Source organism: Cavia porcellus, unplaced genomic scaffold (assembly GCF_034190915.1).
Source record: "Cavia porcellus strain 051 isolate PalLab524CR breed Dunkin Hartley unplaced genomic scaffold, mCavPor4.1 scaffold_4, whole genome shotgun sequence".
NCBI classification, from domain to species: domain Eukaryota; kingdom Metazoa; phylum Chordata; class Mammalia; order Rodentia; family Caviidae; genus Cavia; species Cavia porcellus.
In genome coordinates this window covers 63749097-63763172 of record NW_026947487.1, presented here as the reverse complement: position 1 = coordinate 63763172, position 14076 = coordinate 63749097, and the positions used below count along the sequence as shown (strand labels likewise).

The window sequence follows — 14076 nt, the reverse complement described above, 5'->3', positions numbered from 1 at the left end:
TGACAAACGGTAATGTATAAGACAAAATATTCTTGAGCATTTTTCTGAGGCCATCTCTACCAGCTAACTTCTTCATCCTAGTCCAAAAAGGCAGATCGGATATTTTACCACCTTTTCTATAGCATCTACAATCCTAGAAATAAGTGAAAAAGAATTCCTCAAATTAGGAAGGAAAAAAAAAACATAATGAAAATATGATGAGCATAGTGAAAGACAATTAAAAGGAAAAAAATTCTTGCCATTTGCTTCTTTAGAACAAAATTCCATTAAGAATAGTTTAGATACAAAGATAAATAAAACATGATTTCTGCTTTCAGTCTCCTCAAATGTTAAACTTTCATTTTGGATCCAGGATATGAAATTTCAGGTTTATAAAACACAGCTAGTGTCAGACAGAAGTCCCCCAAAGAGACCCAGAAGTCTTCTTTTAATCAAAGTAGCTGTCTGTTTGTTTCTTAGGGATGACAACCTCTTGTATCTTTCATTGGAAGTAAAGGAACAAATCCTGTTTGCAACTTAAATTCTGTTAAAAATACATGGGGGGAAAGAAATTGAATCTTATAGATGACAAGTGTAAAATGGTAGCCCATAAGGGATTTCAGAGCATTTTCTCCAACTTCTCCACATATCCAATAAAAAAATAGAAGGAAACCAAGGCCAAGAGAATTTAGGAGACTTTCCCAAAGCCACACAATTACTCAGTGGTGGTGGAATGGGACCCAGCCTGATATCTACTTACATGACAAATAATTTTCACCAAGGATTTCTACTGCTTCAGTAAATTTCATTTAAGGACTTTGACTGCTTATGTTTTTCTAGATCCAGACTGTAAATAAATAGTGGGCTGCTGACTGCACATTCCCTTAGAATTATCAGGTAATACCTATTCATGGATGGCTTCCAGAGCAGTCTTCCTAAATACAGTGTTGATGGTGTCATCTCCTTGCTTTAAAATTCTTTTTACTTCCAATGGAGGAATAATACAATACAGGTAGAACCGAAGATCTTTCATGATTAAATTATCCAGCCTAGTTTTCCAGGTCTCCCCTACATTTGAAACAGCAAACTGCTCATACTTTCCACCTTTGGAAAAGACTGCTTGATGAAAAAGATTGCTTGATGTTGTCTTGCTTAGCATAAGCTGCTCCCTCTAACTGACAGGCTCTTCTACTTGTTTTCTAGAAGAACTCTACTCATCCCTTAAAACACACCTCTTTTCCAAAACCTAAGCATTCTATCTTACAAAATGGAATTGATCACAACTTGTCCTGTACTTACGACATTCCTCTGTTGTTGAACTAATTACACTGCTTAGCAATCATCCCCCCATCTCTATGCACCTAGCTGTAAGCAATATTCAATAAATATTCCTTAAATTAAATGAATGAGATCAGAGTTAAAATAAGTGCAGATACTTCTGACTTTCTTTGTTTATATCAGAGAAATAAATTTCAAAACATGGTTGACAACAACCAAGAAAATGTGTCCAAGCTAAAGATTAGCACTTGCAATTATTATTTGTTTTGAATTAGCAGAAAAATATTTAAAGTCTGATTGTGAAATGGAGTTGCAATACAGAGAACAACCCATACACAATGTGTATTGACTTAAGCAGATTTCGTGAAAGAAAAGCTTTCTTAGAACAGATGACCTTTATTACCACTTTGCTTTAATTGCACATACTTTTAGTACCTGATGCCTATTAATATGTCAGCCCTGCCAGGAATAAAGCCAAGAAAGCACAACAAAAGAAAAATAAAACTCTAAATGCAGGCAATAAAGAACTGGCTCTGAGTAACAATTACTTTGAGTAATGCAGAACCACTAAGTAGCCAGTACAGTTCACTAAATAAATTTCCTTCTTAATTATGGAAAATAAGGAGAACAAAACAAAAACTTCATCACTCATTGTAATTTGCAGAAATCCAATGGAATGTATAGATTACTTCATTTTATTTTATGGGACAGAGCAATCCACCTTTGCTACAGCAGTCACACCCCACAGAAAGGGCTTTGCCTGCATATTCATAACAATCTGTGTGCAACTGAGAGGATCCAGATATAAACTGCCAAGAAATTTCTATCTGGCCATTCTTGAGGTCACTTTGATGATAGCACCTAAGAGCTGAAGAACTATTCAGCTAATGTCTAAATCTTCCTAAAAATTAATTAGATGCTAAACTTGGCATCAATAGCATTTGGAATGCCTACAAATACTGCTTGAAGCTACAGTATAGCAGAACATGAATACTCCCTGGATGTAATATACCTTGAGGGCTCTTGATGAATGATTTCAAATCTACTGACAGTACATGGGCTCCAGTGCCCATTACCTGAGTTAAAAGCGAAGCAGGTAGAGGAGGCAGTATTTAATTGTGCCTGTCTAAGTCATTTGTGCTGTTAATTTTAAACAACAGAATGTATTTCTCACAGTTCTGAAGGCTGAAAAGTTTAAGAACAAGGCACCAACAGATTTGATATCAGGTGATATCAGCCCCCACTTCCAAACTGGTACCTTTGAATGCACCATCCTTGAATGATGAGAAAAAAAGTAGCCTACCTAGTTCCCTCCAGCCTCTTTACGAGACACTAATCCCATCTATGAGGGTGGGGGTATCATGGCCTAGTCACTTCCTAAAGCCCTACTTAATAATATCATGCTGGTGATTAAGTTTCAGCATGAATCTTGGCAGCAACACAAATATTCAAATCACAGCACTACTCAACTCATAGCTCAGGCAGGAAGGAAAGTTCCCCTAAATAAAGATTGAGGGCCATTAACAAGGTAAGAGCAGATAGGAGAATAGATGCTTGGCATTTGAATACAAGATTCTGAATCAATTTTGCTAGCATTAGAATTGATGTTTGAGAAAGCTAGCATTTTTTCTTTTGGCACAGTGATTGAGCCCAGGGCCTCATGCATGCCAGGCAACTTCTTCAACCTTGAGCTACAGCCCTAGGCTTTGGAGTCAATGTTTGAATCTTATTTAACTTCTATATGAACTTCTCAAGTGGCTCAGAAGAGGAATAGGATTAATTTGCTCCCTTATCTACAATATTTTTTATAAGGGGCTGCAACAGGGAATACACACAACATGTTTGGAATGAGAGTATTGTTTGGAATAGTCTACTAGAGTTCTTTGCAGTCTACAATATGAATTATATGAGACCACAAAGGTCAATAACAATAATCAGTCAGTAATGACTGGCACATGCATATTCTTCCAAAATAAAAAACAGACTACTAGACATTCTGGGTCTTTTCTTTATTAAAAATTGCCATCAAAATAATAGCTTGTGTTTTCATAGTCTGATTGATCATTTTTTCTTACCTAAATCTTGTAAGCTGAACAACTACTTTCAAGACAATATGCAATACATCACCTAGTGCTAATCTCCTATTTTTAAAAAATTCTGTGTCATTTTTATCGTTTTTTAATGAAAAAAATAAAAACACAAAATCTTAACCCAGAAAAAAAAGTTGACAGTTTGCCTCAGTCAGCAGGGTCTAAGTGAAATTACTGTCTCTAAAGGCAGCAAATTTTATTCCACCCTCAACAAATAACCATGTGGTTTTTTTATGAACCAAGTTATCCTCTATTGGACTTTGCATGGAAAAAAGTAATAATGACAGTAATTTGCAACAATGTTGGAAAATAGCTGATTGATTGATTGATTGATTAGTATTTAAAATAGATAATAATAGACCCTTAGCTAATCTTACCAAAAGAAAGAAAGAAAGAAAATCAAAGCAATTAGAAATCAAAAAGGTAAAATCACAATAGACATTGCTGAAATCCAGAAAATTATTAGTAACTGCTTTGCAAACCTATACTCCAATAAACTGGAGAATTCAGAAGAAATGAGTAGATTCATAGAAACATGAATTATTAAAATCAACCCAAGAACATTTAACAACCACAAACAACTGAATAACAAGCAATGAAACTTAGTGGTAATACAAAACCTACCAACTAAGAAAGTCCCTGATGGATTTACTGCTGAATTCTATCAGAATTTCAGAGAAGATTCAATGCGTATACTCCTCAAACTTTTTAATGAACTTCACAGGGAATCAGCACACCCAAAGTCATTCCTGAAAGCTAGCATTACCCTGATTCCAAAACCAAAGACCCAAACAAACAAACAAAAAAAAACAAATGTAATTCGTCACATTAGCAAAAGGAAGGATACAAATCACATGATCATCACAATAGATGCAGAAAGTCTTTGACAAAAACCAACATCTATTCTTGATAAAAACTGACGAAAATAACTGTAGAAGAACCTTATCTCAAACTGGTAAAAGCTAGTGATGATAAATCCACTGGCAATGCCACATTAAATGGGGTAAAACTGAAAACTTTTCCTCTGAAATCAGGAAGAATACAAAGGTATCCATTATCACCACTCCTGTCCAATATACCAGAGAAATCAGGCAAGAGAAAGAAATAAAAAGGATAAATATAGGAAAGAAAGAAATCAGCTATCCTTGTTTGCAGATAACATGATCTTTTACATAGAAGACCAAGATTTTTATATAGAACTCCACCAAAAGGTTCCTAAAACTAGTAAACTAATTCAACAAAGTAGTAGGATACAAAATCAATACACAAAAGTCAACAGCATTCCTACATATAAGTGTAAATTTGCTGAGAAAAAAATTTGAAATACAACCCCCTTCACAATAGCTTTGAAAAAATTATACATTTGAGAATTAACCTAACCAAGGAAATGAAAGACTTTTATAACAAAAACTGTAGTAATTTGAAGAAAATATTAGAAAATTGGAAGATATTCCTTCTTCCTAGACAGGCAGAATTAGTACGTCAAAACAGCCATATTACCAAAAATGATATATAATTCAATGCATATGGAGCAAAATTTCAATAACATTCTTCACAGAACTAGAAAAAAAATCCTAAAATTTAAGTAAAACTGGAAGAGACCCAGAATAATATCTAGGTAATTGATCCATTGTGATTTGATTTAGTAAAGGGTGGGAGGAATGTGTCTAAGTTCTGCATGTGGAATAGCCAAAGAAATCCTATGCAACAAAAGCAAAGCCAGAAACATCACAGTCTTGGATTTCAAATTGTATTACAAAGCTGCAGTAATTTAAGAAAGAAAGAAATAAGGGAGGGAGTGAGGGAGGAAGGAGAGAGAGAGAGAGAGAGAGAGAGAGAGAGAGAGAAGGCACTGGCACAAAAACAGACATACAAATCAGTGGAACAGAATGTAAGATGCAGAAACACAACTAGGCACTCAGCCATATGATTTTTGAAACATACTGAAGAATAGATGGCCTCTTTAACAAATGGTACTGGAAAAAGTAATCACCCACATGCAGAACTTAGACACATTCCTCCCACCCTTTACTAAATCAAATCACAATGGATCAATTACCTAGATATTAAGCCAGAAACAATCAGCTAAGATGTAAATTAGATAAAACTCTTGCAGATATAGGCATAGGAAGGGAATTCCTGAACAGATTCCCAGTTGTACAAGAAATACTCAGAAGAATCAACAACAAAGGGGATTACATCAAATTAAAAAAGTTTCTGCACAGCAAAGGAAACAACCAACAGAGGAAAGAGACAACCTACAGAATGGGAAAAATATTTTGTCAGCTATTGCTTAGGCAGAGGACTAATATCTAGAATATATAAAGAACTCACAAAATTTAGACTATCCAAAATAAAAGACCTGAACAAAAATGGGCAAGAACGGGCATTTCTGAAGTAGTATAAATGGTCAATAATTACATAAGAAATGTATTGCATCTTTGGCCATTAGAAAACTACATATCACAAAAACACTAAGATCTCATCTTATTGTGGAAAGATGGCTATCATCACAAACTGAAAAACAAATACTGGCAAGGTTGTGAGGAATTCTGGCTTTGTTAGTGTGAATGTAAACAAGTACAAACACAGCAGAAACCAGTATAGAGGTTTCTTAAAATACTAAAAATAAAAATTCCATTTGATTCAGCAGCATCTCTTCTGAGTATTTTCCCAAAAGTGTTAAAGATATTGTATTACAGTGATACATGTATACCTATATTTATAGCAGCACAGCTCACATCTAAATCTTGGAAACTGTTTGTATGTCCAGCAACAGATAATGGGTAAAGAAAAAGTGGGCTGCATATACAGTGAAACACTACTCAGCAATAAAGAGCAATGAAATTTAATTATAAGTAGGAAAATTTATATACCTTGATGTGGGAGATTGCCAAGTTGCGTTCTCCTAAGAAACAAAGCTCTTTACCTCTATCTTTCCCTGACCTTTGCTTCAACCCTATTCACTGAGATATGCAGAGCTGGCTAGAGTGAACCAAATGTTCCCTTACTTGGCCAAAAAAAAAAAAAAATGTGATCAAGTCTGGCCAAAGTGCCAGTGAGTCTCAGCATAGCAAGGTGGTAGCACACAAGTGAAAATAGCCCCCATGCTGACCCCTGGAACACAGGCTTGAGCAACAGCCTGTGAAATTCTAGGCTAAGATATTAGATAACATCTCAGCTGAGACTGTGGGACTCAAGCTAAATGGAGGGCCTTTGTGCAAGAGTGTGCTGTTTTTCCTTACAGCCTTGTGTGCAAAGTTTCTGTTTCCCAACACTCTGCCATTACCCCCACCTGCTTCCCTGATTGGTACCAATAAAAATTTTGAGCTCTCAGACTAGTGACCTTTTGTTGCACTGAGAGCATTGGGTCATTCCAGAGCCTCATTTGCTGAATTTTCTCTTTGTCTTTCCTTTTATCTGTGCACCATATTGTGGGGTGGGAGACTGATACCCTTCAATGGGATTTTAGTACCTTGGGACAATAATATTGAAGTGAAATAAATTAGATACAGAAGTTAAATATCATATTGTTCCTATTACAAATGAGAACAATTTAAAGAGCAAAATAAAAGAAAGATGATAGAAATGAAGAAGGTAGATCTTTTGGAGGTAGGAAGGTGATCTGGATTGATAGCAGGAAGGAGTAGAGGAAAATGGAAAGCAAAAAGAATTAAGATGTGCTAGGCACCATATGTTCCTTAAGCATCACAAACACAAACTAATAAAAATCTGATGCTGTCATACGCTGTTGGTAGAACTATGAAGTCAGACAGTGATATTCTGGACCCAGCTTTCACTGGATCACAGAGAAAATTATACACATTTCAGCAACTTTCAATCAACATCCTGAAATCCATCTTTTAGGAATATCTACACCACATGTTAGCTCTTGTTATTGGTGGTAGCAACAGTCACCACCCCTCTCCCCTCACTCCTCCTCATTTTCTTTCCCTTCATCATCCTCCTTCTTGATCTTTTCTGGAAAGCATTTGCTACAATATCCTTGGGTACAATTGGGTTCATTTACTATAAACTAAATATATACCTGGGCCAGGAATTTAGCTCAGTGGCATAGCGCCTGCCTGGCAAACATGAGGTCATGAGTTCCATCCCTGGTACCAAAAAAGAAAAGAAAAGTAAATATATACCTACCCTCTGACCACAAATTTTACAAAAATAGTTCTCTCAGAATGTTCACATCAGCTTTATTCATAATAGCTCAAATCTGAAAACAGGTACCCATCAATAGAAAATGGCAAAAAAAAATTGTGGAATAGTCATTCATGGAATGATTCCCAGAAACAACAAAAATACTCACTAATAGAGGTGAAGCTCAAATACATTATGCTGAGCATAAGTCGTATGTAAGAGATTATATGATTACAACTACATGAAATTATAGAACAGGCAAAATTTAGGCTTACACAGAAAAACACAACAGTGGCAGTGCAGGCTAGGATTGACTAGGAGGAGAAGAGCAGTGCTTTCTGAGGCAGTGAGAAAGTTCTGCATTTTTCAGGGACCCCAGCACTGATATATTGACATCTATCCATCAGTGTGATGGTATTTGGAGGTAGGAATGGCATCAGGAGACAAGAACATTCATGAATGGTGTTGGTGGTACCCTTATAAAGAAGCTGCCATAGGGGCTACTAGTTCTCTTTTATTCTATTATGTGAAGAGACTGAGAATTCTGTCTGTGGTCTGAAACCAGCAAGAAAGCCACATTAGACCCTAATTCTGAACTTTCAGTCCTCAGAACTATCAGAAACACATTTCTATTTTGCATCAGCTACTAGGCCTATGGTACTTTGTTTTAGCAAGCCAAGTTAAGACAATAACCTAATGAGAATTTGGGTTAAACCTGTAGAAACCTTTATCAAAGATCAGTGAATATATACTTCACATGTAGCATCTCACTATATATAATATATATATATATATATATATATATATATATAGTGAACTCAAGAAAAGAGGAAACAAATTTTGGACTCTAATAATTTGCATACTGAAATATTAAGAAGAAATGTACTTTATCTGTAATTTACTTTGAAATGTATCAAAAAATAAGGTCAATTGGTAGATGGACAAAAAATGAGGAGATGGATAGATCTACAACGTAACAAGTATACTAAGATGTTAATGGGAAAACTAGGACATGGATATGGGTGGTCATTGTAAATTCTGTATCTTTTCTACATGCCTGAAACTTCTGGTGATAAAGAATTAGAGAATATTGGTGAAAGATAACATTTATAGCTCTTCTTTACTGAATTCTTATCAATGTCAGGCGCTATACTAGATGCTTCATAAGCATTACCTAATTTACTTTTCACAACCACTCTCTGAATTAGATGCTATCACATTCCCATTATAGTAGTAATTAAACTAAGGCTTAAGGAAAATAAAGTCCCTTGTCCAAAAATACAAGAAATAAAGAACGAACGACCTCAGCTCAGACAGTCTCTTAATGGTGCATTGTATAAATTTCTCCTCTGTATGGGAGAAATTTGAACAGGAGAAAAATGAACAAGAGTAGAAAAAGGAATGCAATCTTAATTGGTATGAACTAGGGATGGGAAGACCTGGTCAGAGTCCCTACTTACCCACCTTTGGTGACTAAAACATATTCAAGCCTACCTATATAATTTGTGGAGCTTAGTGTAAAATAAACATAGTGCATCTCTTGTTCAAAATTTGTTGGTAATTTCATGAAGACAACAGCAGAGCATTAAATCAACTGCAGGTCCCTTTGGAGAGCCACCTCTGAGTGATTGCCTGGGTCACAAGCCCAGGATGTGGTCTCTGAGCAAAAGAACAAAAAGAACTTGGTGTGATTAATATTACTATCAATTTCTCCAAACATCAGATAAACTTTTTCTATGATTTTTTTTCCTATCTTCCCCTCCTGGTGTTAGGATTTTTAAACAAAAAAGGTAAACTCAAACCTTGGTGGTCATGTTGTCTGAGTATTGAAGCTGTAGTGAGTCTCCATAAAAAGACTGTTTTGTGTTCTTGCCCAAATCAAGACACATTAGTCATAAAAGGTACTGATCTTCCTCTCAAATTGGTCGTCACGGATGCAGCTGGGAAATGCTGGTGGATCATCCTACAAAGGTAAACAGGTTTCAGAGAGGCTGGCTTTGTCACCAGTGGAATGAATCAGTTCTCCATCATTCCCCTCCAACTCCAAAACCCACCAGGCAGTCATAGAGTGTCTCCTCCATTTATGTGGCTGCCTTTTACCCTCAGGATTTCTAACCAAAGAGTTCATTTGTACTGTAGAAAATGGAGACCATGGCACCAATTGAAAGTGCTTTAAAAAAAAAATAAAACACCCATCTAGTTGCAGGCCACAACAATTCAGCAGCCGCTTAGTTTTGCTTCCTGCCTGGGCTGTTGCTGTAATCAGTAATTCTCAGACAGACATAAAACACAGTAGTTTTGGTATGGATAATAGGCTGCTCATCCACTGAAAAGACTTCTATATTTTTTCATGTACTGTACAAAATGCTTCATTTCTACTAGAATCAAAATGACAAATCCTTTTACATCAGAGTTTTGCTGGCTGTCTCAGGAAGCTGAAAAATACTGTCACTAGAGAATGGCTGGGAGGATTTTAAGAAACCCTGGTTAGGGAAAAGGCAGGGAAGACATGATTGGCCTCCCCTTTCATTCTGCACCAGACACAGCAAGGGTTATTCAAATTAAAATGATGGCTCTGTAAGCTTTGATAACGCCACATTCAAACTGATGCCCCGAATTACTCAAATATAAAATTTCTATATATGAAAGGCTTCAAGAACATGCAGCAAGAGAAGGAGTTGTTTTGAGGATTTCTAGGAAGTCCTTAATTTTAAAGAGGAGGAATCACTTGAACTGGGAACAGGGAAAAGACATTTAATAGGCTGATTCCCTAGCAATTTCTGGGGCGGCTGCCTCATTTCAGGATACAAAAGCCATTTTGTGAAACACAGAAAGCCAGTGTGCTTCCACAGTGACTGAGAGGCTCAGCTGCTATCCTTTTAAAATGTGAAAAACACTATGTATTTTTAAGTAAAAAAAAATTTTTTTTCCCTCTCCTTTGTGGACTTTTCAACATGCCTGAAAAAAAGTCAAGAAATTGTGCCTCACCGGGATGGCTGGGCTGACCTATTTGGATCAAAGTCCGTGAGATCTTGGCAGGAACTGAGAACAAGAGCAGGCAGGATCAGCGTAGATTTTTAATTTGGAGAATTCAACAGCATTACAGCAAAGGCATCCAGTAAAGCAAATCACCCGAAGGAAGATGGGGTGGACGGCCTGCTGAGTGTGTTTACTGCACTGATCAGCACGTACCAGGGCGAAGTCAACAGCTAAAGAAGAAGCTGGGGGCAATTGTGTATTTATAGCTTCGCCTACCTCTGCACATGGCCACCCCCTCCTTCATATAACGTGAACAAATGGGTCATTCACCAGGACTGGACATGCTATAGATAAAGTCTTTGACTGTAAATAGACCAATTTTTCACTACTCTTGTTTTTTTAGACAAGTGGCAATGTCTTTAGAAACCACTTATCTATTTTTAAAATTCTGTTACTGCTGTCAACTAATCTTAGCTAGGAGGCAGTGAGAGTAGCATTATAAGCAGGATGGGAAAATGAATATTTTTAAAATAAATGTGTTAACCTGGAAAGCCCACATTTTTAATATTTTAAAAATATCACCATTTGTACCCGCCTATTTTTTTTTTTTTTTTTACAAACTGCTAAATGGGGGTGGGGTGGGGGGTAAACTTTGTTGGAATCCCACCTCCCTGGGTTAATAATAAGGTATAATACTCACAGTACGTATTTGCCTCTAAACTTTGGTTTTTCTCCTTTGCATAATGGAAGGCACAATGCTACCTCTTTCACGTATCATGAAGAAGAGATAGGATAATATATGCAAGGCGCCCTGCACAGGCCTCACAAGGAGAAGGTGTTAAACACACATCGTCGTTGTTGCTTCTGTCTCCTCTCACCTCCCCTTCCTCTCAACAAGTCACTGGAATTACTGTACTGCTCAGTGATGCTGTCTCTTGCATGCATACTAATGATTGCCTGAAGGTGGTTTAAGAGCAATTTTAACAATCTCAAGTTATTCTACTCCTTAGTAGTTATGGTGAGTAATAAATACAGCTTGCTAATCATTCCGGACAGTTTTTGCAATGGAAAATCACATTGGCAGCTTTGCATAACAAAAGGTCAAAGTATTAGCCTCAAAAAGAATAAATAAACCTTGATCACTCAGCTCCAAATTCAGTATTTCGTAGTTTTGCCTTTCAAATGAATCCCACTGAAGTGCCTACAACTGCTTTTTACCAACATTTAATTCATATTTCTAACAAGTATGAGTACATTTGCAAGATCTTCCCTCAAAAATATGAAAGGACAGAGCCCCACAGTAGACCAGCTTCACTCAGTAGCCCTGTGAAGTTGACACCAGCACCCCTTCCATGCCTAGGTTCCCAGGAGTTTAAATGGAGTAACAATAGAGCCACTTTCACTTTACCAAATTGTTGTTAGAGTCAAACAAATCTATGATGTAAAGCACATAGAATAATGCCTGGCACACAATAAAAACTCAAATAACTATATTTCTCAGTCCAACTAACACCTCATATGGGATTTTTTCCTCCCAGGAGTCCAGGGCAATGGATTTCTGTCCTTAAACAGAATGGGATTACTATTTTGCTGATATGTTCTGTTTTCCCATCTGTGGCTCTACAGGTCACTAGCAGGCTGGGAGTAGGAATTAATGTCTTTTTTTTTTTTTTTTTTTTGGTTCTGGGAATCCAACTCACAGCCTCATACTGCTAAGCAGGAGCTGTGCTGCTGAGCTGTATCCCAGGTAGGAATAGGAATCGAAGAGAGAAAGACAGGAATGAAGATATCTACAAATCTGCCCTGGCTGTGCCTAAAAGGTACAGCCCAAAGACACACACACACATACACACTGAAGTCAAATGTCTCCTTACACAGAAAAAGAACTTGACAACTGAAAAATTAAGTCTCAATATTCAAACTCAATATTCAATTTGATTTTCATTTTAAAAAGAAAAAAAAAGAATATAATAGACTTAAAATGCTCCTTTTACTAAGGATGACTTCCAAAACCACATTAAGTAACCAAGTTCCAGATCTCTTCTGATTTCTAGGTCAATTTGGACAATTGAAAGTTCTCCTTCTCAAACTATAATTGGCATAGGAATCATCAGGTAGGTTGGATGGGCCTTGAAATCCTCCATTTCCAACAAGCTGCCTGGTTAGCCAGTGCCACTGGTCCAGTGACGATTTGGTGACCAAGGATTTAGAGACCTATTTCCATATAGTCTGGTGGTCATAATGACTACTCTTTGCCTTAGCAATAAGCTGCTTTGGAGCAGAAACCTCAAATAGAAAGAAAGCAAGGGACAGAGCCATGTGGGTATGGGAAAGAGTATTCAAATGACAGCAGGCAATAAGTTCAAAATCTGAGACTGCAAACAAGAAACCAGGGAGGTTGAGGCATGGTGAGCAAATGCAGAGGATGTTTTGAGTTGTGAGGTTTTGAGTCATGCAGCAGTGTTAAACTCATGCCAAAGCAAAATCAGGAACAAGTCAACATTGTACTAATCATTCTAGCTTGGAATGCAGATGAACTTTTGAAACGGGAAAGACTTTTTAGCAATGGGCTTTATTTAGAACTTAATAGTGGATAAATAGTAGACTAAAGAAACAGATAAACCAGTGTCATTCAGATTAAGGGTTCCAAAGGGAAAGCAATAAAGTCAAACATGAGAATGATTATTCTAAACAGGTAAGTAATCACTGAGATGCTTTAGAAGTATGGGAAAGTAAGTGCCTCTTTTCATTTGGTCAGTGGGGTATCAAAAATTAGTTGTCTATCAAAAACTATCCGTCTTAATAGATGTATTTGCCTAAATGCACATCCATCCAAAAGGGTACCTGGAGCATTTTGAACTGAACATCGCAAAGCCAGAACTTTCACTGTTGGTCCCAATAAATGTCGACCTATCCCAGAATGAACATTTGGAATAGCCACGCTTTCTCGGTTACATATCCATCATTCCTAGAATCCATGTTCTCCTGAATGATGAAGGAAAGTACATCACAAATCACCAATGCCTACCAAGCCTGCAGGTAGCACTTCACTACTGTGCTACGTGCTACAGAAGTACCTACACCAGAGCAGGGAGTTGTGTCAGGGAGAAGAGGATCCAGAATATACAGGCAGGACCAGGGCAGAAGGACTGACCATGGTTATTGTCAATCAAGCTCTCTGTACCATCTCCATCACAAGGAACCTGAACTCAATCCAGGAGTGGAACCACCACAGATTAGTCATCCTCCATACTCTGTTTGTTTCTCTCCTCAGCAAACAGACACCTCATCTTAAAAATGAAACTTTGTTTGCATGGTTTCCCATCACAACTAGAATAAAATCCAAATTGTTTTTTGTGGCCTACAAAGGCTACCTAACCTCAGCTACACATTGGCCTTCAGGCTTTCCACAGAACTCAAGATCCTTCTTGAGGGTCTTTGCTAGAGCTATTTCCATATCTCTAAAACTTCTAAAAAAAAAAAACCTGCACATGCTTTATTGCCTTATTGCATGTAGGTCTCTGCTCCAACACGAACCATTCAGAGGCCTCACTTGCTTGGCCCATCCATTGATAGCACCCGTAAGACTGCACCACCT

At 37.1% G+C, this 14076-nt stretch overlaps 1 protein-coding gene across 8 annotated transcripts in view; it reads right to left on the bottom strand.

The window, feature by feature from the left end:
* The window catches only part of Rasgef1b (RasGEF domain family member 1B), a 596806-nt gene that overhangs the window by 396565 nt on the left and 186165 nt on the right, over window positions 1–14076 (bottom strand). For 4 of the 8 annotated variants that reach the window (XM_063247199.1, XM_063247196.1, XM_063247198.1 and 1 more), the window contains one exon: window positions 9302–9462. The exons of the other annotated variants lie outside the window; for them this stretch is intronic. In XM_063247199.1, the coding sequence (XP_063103269.1) occupies window positions 9302–9388 (87 nt within the window). In that variant the 5' untranslated portion in view covers window positions 9389–9462. The remainder of the gene's footprint in view (window positions 1–9301; window positions 9463–14076) is intronic. 8 annotated transcript variants of the gene reach the window in all.